This window comes from Oryza glaberrima, chromosome 6 (assembly GCF_000147395.1).
Source record: "Oryza glaberrima chromosome 6, OglaRS2, whole genome shotgun sequence".
NCBI lineage: Eukaryota > Viridiplantae > Streptophyta > Magnoliopsida > Poales > Poaceae > Oryza > Oryza glaberrima.
Window position 1 is genome coordinate 6,571,208 of NC_068331.1, and position 6,371 is coordinate 6,577,578.

At 45.2% G+C, this 6,371-nt stretch overlaps 1 protein-coding gene across 1 annotated transcript; it reads right to left on the bottom strand.

Moving 5' to 3' along the window:
• Nucleotides 1-936: 936 nt before the first annotated feature.
• On the bottom strand, nucleotides 937-5,515 carry LOC127777187 (aquaporin NIP2-2). Its single transcript, XM_052303728.1, has 5 exons — nucleotides 5,191-5,515; nucleotides 4,804-5,028; nucleotides 2,538-2,732; nucleotides 2,364-2,425; nucleotides 937-1,657 (listed from the first exon to the last, which is right to left on the bottom strand). The coding sequence occupies exons 1-5, from the start codon at nucleotides 5,347-5,349 to the stop codon at nucleotides 1,402-1,404; spliced, it is 897 nt and encodes a 298-aa protein (XP_052159688.1). The 5' UTR covers nucleotides 5,350-5,515; the 3' UTR covers nucleotides 937-1,401.
• Between the last annotated feature and the right edge of the window lie 856 nt (nucleotides 5,516-6,371).

Genomic DNA, 6,371 nt, shown 5'->3' on the forward strand with positions numbered 1-6,371 from the left:
ACAAACGATGTGATTTTGGAGAAGAGAGACAAAATTTTAACCAAGTCAAAAAGTCAAGGAAAAGGATATAACTTTCTCCCTGTACATCAAGTAGCAGGAGTCATGGATGACAAGAGGTATAGTGGAAGAACATATAAATCACGAACATGAAAATAACAATCACTTGCCTGCTCTTAATTCTTTTCTTGTAGTGCTTCTGTCCCACATGTATTATTGAAGGTACAGTATTTGACTATTTGTAATTTACTTCAGTGGACACTGTTGTTCTTTTCTTTTTTTCATATAGTGGGAGGAAGCTTCTTAACCTTTTCTCTTTTTTTTTTCTTTTTTGGAATGTTACTGTGTCAAGTGGAAAGAATTTTGACCACTCTGCAGGTGCTTTCACGTTGCCTAGGCAAAGCAACTTTGCTGCTGGTCTCCTTCATCCACCTTTTTCTAACAACCAAATCTCTCAGCTTCCTACGAATTAACGACATGTGTGCATGATTGTGTGTGTGTGTTGCAAGCATCGATGAAAACAAGAGCAGCAAACCAGCAGGGTTACTTGCAGTAGTTGAATTCCCATCTCAGAGTCGTCATTTTAAATTATTTCACTCCTTTAAGTTATAGTCAACAAGACTTAATTAATTAATTAAACTGTCAGTAACATATGCTCTGTATAAGTTTAAACCCATGCTTTTAATTGATGATGGTGCTATCATCACCAAATGATCGATCAAAGCACCCACTATGATTGATCTACAGGTAACAATAAGCAGACAAAAAGTAATTAGTAATATCTCTATTTACAAAAGCTGTTCATATGCATCCATAAAAATAAATAGTGAGAGGCTAGGGACATAGTGCTATATTGGTAAGTGTTATAAAACCAAAAGGTAAATCTTCAATGGAGCCCACAAATTCTCAACTAATACCGCACAAAAATTTCACCCCAAATCAATGACAAGCAAAGCTCAGCTCCTTCATTAACTCAGATTGATTTTTAATACAAAGCCAAAGAGACTGACACGAACACATAACATATTTTTGCCGCTATCGATCGCCAGCTGATTATACCAGCGAGAGAAAGCGTACGTACATACGCACGTAGGCGCAGGGAAGAGAGGAAAAAAAAAGACAAATACGCACGTACGTATAGTACACGGTACATGTATACACGTATAGCTAGCTCAAGCTCTCTCTTCTTCTTCAAGCAGAGCGGGCCCACGTACACACAGCACCACCACACGTACACAGACACCGTACACATTACATTTCGACTTGGTAGAGTCGTCGATCGTACAAACAATGGCTTCCCGCGCTCGTGCACGTGCGTACGTACGTACGCGTGCAGTTCATACATACATATGTATATACGTATACAGTATAGCAGTACGGTGTGGGTCCATGGCGTCAGGGCGATTAGACGTTGTCGAACTCGTCGGCGGCCATGGACTGGCTCTGCAAGCGGCGGAGCTTGAAGGAGGAGAGCTTCTGGGGGGCGGCGCCGCCGGCGGCGGCGGGGGCCTCCTCGAAGCGGATGTAGGTGTAGACCCATGCGCCGGAGAGGGTGCCGACGACGGGGCCGAGGAAGTAGATCCAGAGGCCGGTGTAGACGTTGCTGGCCACCGCCGGCGCCAGCGTCCTCGCCGGGTTCATCGATCCTCCTGACACCGGCCTGCAATTTCCACTCGCGTCGTATTTCGCCGCGTCTTAATCAGCTATACATCCCCATTAATCAACACATACTGATCTTTTTCACTACTCGTCTCTACTTTATGCTATGGTTAATTACCCCTTTTCTTATTTTATATATTTTTAGAAGTTTTTTTAGTTTCAGTCAGTACATGCAAGTTGTGTCCTTGTAGTGATACGGTCAGGAATAATGTGTGTGAGTGTTAGGAGGTCCAAAGAATGGTTTGTACAGGCTAATCAGGAGTCCATGTTAGCAACGTCGTTTTGTGAAGTACATAATTAAACAGTAGCTTAATGGCTGATCGATGTGAGAGACTTAGCTAGCTTGGTGCATGTGCCTTGAACCTAACTAAGTACTGTGTATACTAGTATAAGTCATCTGAGTCCGGTTCTGCTCTACGTCAGTCTGTGTGTGACACCTTGTTATAAATATGGCGCTTTAAATTCTCTGTAGAAAAAAAAATAAATATGTGGGCTGAACAAGAAGATTCTACCAAAGAATGTCGTCAGCTAAGCTAGATTTTCCAGAGGTTTGTTGAAAAGCCACGATGGTTAGCTATTACCCACTACATGCAGCGTACTAGTGGTTACTAAAATATTTTGATTACGGTTAATTAAATAACTAATCCGGTGCTAGTTAATTCTTCCCAAGTTTAGGGGTGGTCATTAGTAATCGATTCATTAATTACCCTGCGAAGATCGACGTAATGCAAACCGCGGAACCGACTGCTAACCCCGCCAACTCACCCACCTGCAACCAAAATTAAACCAAATCTCAATTAATTTTTTTGTAATTAATTATTTACAGCAGAATTAAGAAGCCAATTAATTAATCTTGTGAGTAAATGTATTATTATATTTACCGCTCTGGAGTCGGTGGCAACGGCGCAGGTGACGAACATCATGTTGAAGGTGACGACGATCTCGATGACGAGGGCGTGCCAGTGCGGCCCCGTCGGCGTCGTCGTCCCCAACACCTCGATCGGGTACAGCACCGCCCGCAGCACGAACGCCGCGCACATCGCCCCCGTGAACTGCGCCGCCCAGTAGAACGGCACCTGCAAACCACACACCACCACACCACAGTCACACACCCGCAAATACGTATAAGCCACACGGTGACGACGGCCGTAGTGTACTACGCTCAATAATATTATGCTTTGCTTAGAGGATCCGATCGAAAACGCCACACAACCAAAGCTATATATATTGCTAGCTCCACGATCGTGATGTGACCGCGAACGCAATGCACGCCGCTCCTCGCGACCGATCGATTATACGGCCGATCGAGACATGGGAAGAAAAGGGAGAAAAAAAAAATTAAAAGAGCGTACGAATCTTTGGAGTCCTCTTGATCTAAATCTATCGCTGCAGAGAATGAATAATCGTATCTATCTATCTATCTCTGGGCATCACTCAGATCGATCAGGATTCAGACATGCAAGTATGCAATATGGCTGGCTGGCTAACTGTATGGGCAAGTTGGGTCAGATTGATCGACATGCTGCAAGTAGCTTAATTAGCTATAGATCCTTAGCTAGCCATGCTCGCGTGTGGCGAGAGACTGGCACGCAAGAGCGAGCACAGCATCTATCGCATCGCATCGGATCGAATAATTTCTTCTCGCCGAAAGGGCGGCCGGCGTGGTTTCACGGCAGATTGAGGGCACGTACGTGATTCAGAAGCGTGCACACGTGCCTTTCATAGCTAAAGCCCGGCAACTTTCTAAGCATATATAGGCATTATTATCTATGGTCGTGGTTTTGCAGAGGCTGGAAGTTATACTTTTTTTGAAATTTGGGTTCTATCATCATGGCTGATTCCAGAACTATTCCACTTTAATGCCATTGTTGGCACGGCCGATGGTTTGGTTAGCTCAAGTACGTACGTGACATGTTGTATTTGTGACCTACAAGCAAGAACGGCTTCGCAATAATTGGGAATATGGTTGCTAGGGAGCAAGGCCGTATGTATGCATATAAATATATTAAGGATATCAATGATCAAAAATCACATGGTTAACAAGGGAACCATGCGAATGTCAAACCCCCTCTCCTTAGCTTAGGCTGGTACGTGGTGGTGGTTGGGGTTAGTGGCAACTCATTGAGGCTTTCATGGTAAGCCGAATTAATTATGAGCTAATTAATCATGGGAGAGGATTATGCATCAAGTTGCCTTATCCTTCTCATCTAAAAAGTACTACTACTACTGATTGTCTTATTCTCCTTTTTTTTTTGTTCTAATTTTGTCCTTTTTTAATTACCTAGAGCCTTGGTTCGATCTGATGAATGATGGGCTTGTTCACATGTTGTGATTAGCCCAGCATGTTGCCAGTAATGCCAATTATTTTTTGTCAGCTTGCTAATTCCTCATGCATGCTACTGGCCTCATGCCAGACTAGGTAAGGACAAATATGCTGAGGCAGAAAACATATTTTATAGTTCGCAAAAAAAAAGGAAAGTATATTTTATGGCATTATTATGAGCCAGTCCTATATACTCTTTTATCAACTTGTGTGTCCTAGCTACTTGATGAATAGGATGAACTATTTGGCTGGCTGCTTCGAATATGTTCAGTTGTCAGAAGGTTATGCATCGTCCATGTGTACAGTGGATGCGATTTATTTTTCAAGGAGTGGTAGATGCCAGGTAGGCTCCAAAGTTTTGCTTGATTAAGCCGTGACTAATTCCTGTGCACGTCCAGGAGTACATGCTGACAACTCCTATTCACGGGAAGTTTTTTTTTTCGAAAGATAATGGAAAATATATTTTTGTACAGTGATTTTTGAAAAAGAATTTTGGTGCTAGTATATATTTGGAGATGAAAAGTAGCTGGTTAATATATGAGGTTGCATCGATGTCCAAACACAAGGAGTAAATTAAGGAGCTGAGTACTAACTAATAGTACTAGTTAGTAGAACTCAACCAATTAATGGAAACTCCTTTTTTCTTTTCTTTTTTTGAGGAAATAGAGTTTTCTTTTTCATCCGAAACAACCCATGAAAAAGGAAGAAAGAAAGCAAGAAAGAAAGGGAGAGGAGATATGGAAAATGGAAATAAAGTAAAGGAGATAGATAGCCAGAAGGCATGAGTGATCGATGTGTTCATGCATGTGCATGAATTAAGTTACCTGAATCCAGGGGAAATGCCGGAAGAAGGCGAAGGAGAGGGTGACGGCCGGGTTCATGTGGGCGCCGGAGATGTGGCCGGTGGCGTAGATCATGACGGTGACGATGAGGCCACCGACCACCGACTGCCCCAGCTGCGAGATGCGCTTCATGTCCTCGCCGTAGATGGACGCCGCCCCGCACGTCACGAACACAAGCAGGAACGTCGCCACCACCTCCGATATCACCTGCCGCACACATCATCGTACACCATATATATACTTTATCTTCTCCTTCTTCTTGTTGTTGTTCTTGATTTGCTAGCTAGCTAGCTCGATCCTGATTGATGATCATCGATCGATCGTTGCTAACTAGCTAGGATTATTGCTTGATTATATATATATATATACCTTCTTGAGGAGGTTAGGAGGGAAGATGTCGGCGAAGGATTTCTCGGGGTAGTAGACGCTGGGGACGGCGGAGACGCTCTGCACGGTGGAGAGGTCATGGATCTCGTTCGAGTAGTTCACCCGAGAGTTGGTCCTCGACGGCGCTGTCGTCGATGCCATGGCCCCCCTTTAGCTATCTATCTAGGACAACGAATCAACGGACCAGCGCGAGCGAGCGATCGAGAGTACTGTGAGCGCTAGCTGACGATCGATCGATGGAAGAACGATCAAGCTGTGCTGCCTCTGCCTCTGCTTCTGCTTTGCTACTGCTGCTTGCCCTGGTCTCCTCTCCGCAGCGGGGGAGGAGGCGTATTTATAGCCGCGCAGTGCGCGCGCGCGGAGGGAGACGACACGCGACAGGTGGTAGGCGCCACCCAGTGTATGTGTGTGCAGTGGTGTAGCCAGCCCGCGCGCGCGCGAGGCTGGCCCCCACGCTCCACTGCGCATAGCTGCCATGCCCGCCTCGCGCGCGCGGTTGGGTTGGGGCCTTTGCGTTTGTGGCCGCGGGCGCGCGGGGCCGGGCGCTGTTTGTGGCGACCGAGTTGGGGATCAGGCGATCGAGGAGCCGCGCACACACGTACACGTACGGAGGTTACATGCGGAGGGCCGGGAAAATTTGTACTTTTACCGTGACGACCGCGAGGGTGGATCTGAACAAGTGGTTTTCATCGGTAGACGACCGGCCGGGCACGGGCTACAGTGGTTTCGTTCAGCGAGATATAAATGGAGCTGCTGTTAAATTTAACTAGAGTAGTCGTAGTGGTGTAGGAGTACGTGTGGGAGATAGTAATAATTAGGGTAATTTAGAACCATGCCATTATAATTTTGCAAAGTTTAAGATATGCCATCGGTATCTCAATGACATGTAGGACCCACATGAGTCAATAACATGTGGGTCAGGATGGCATATCTTAAACTTTACAAAATTATAATGGCATGACTCCAATTTTCCCTAATTATTATGTAGGACGGCCTGTACAGTACGAGGGGTGTATGTACTATGTAGAGTACTAGTTTACCTAACCCGAATAATCGTCTACACACGACGACATAGAAGTGTTGGAGAGTTGACGCTTTCTTTACCCCGGATTTTGTGAGTATGATGGTAATTGAACTTGTTTGGTTTGCTTGTTTTGGGCTCA

Coding starts and splice junctions, on each gene's coding strand:
- LOC127777187 (XM_052303728.1), bottom strand. CDS start 5,349: ATGGCATCGACGACAGCGCCGTCGAGGACCAACTCTCGGGTGAACTAC. Junction 5,029..5,190: donor CTCCTAACCTCCTCAAGAAG/GTATATATATAT, acceptor TGTGTGCGGCAG/GTGATATCGGAGGTGGTGGC. Junction 2,733..4,803: donor GGCATTTCCCCTGGATTCAG/GTAACTTAATTC, acceptor TGTGGTTTGCAG/GTGCCGTTCTACTGGGCGGC.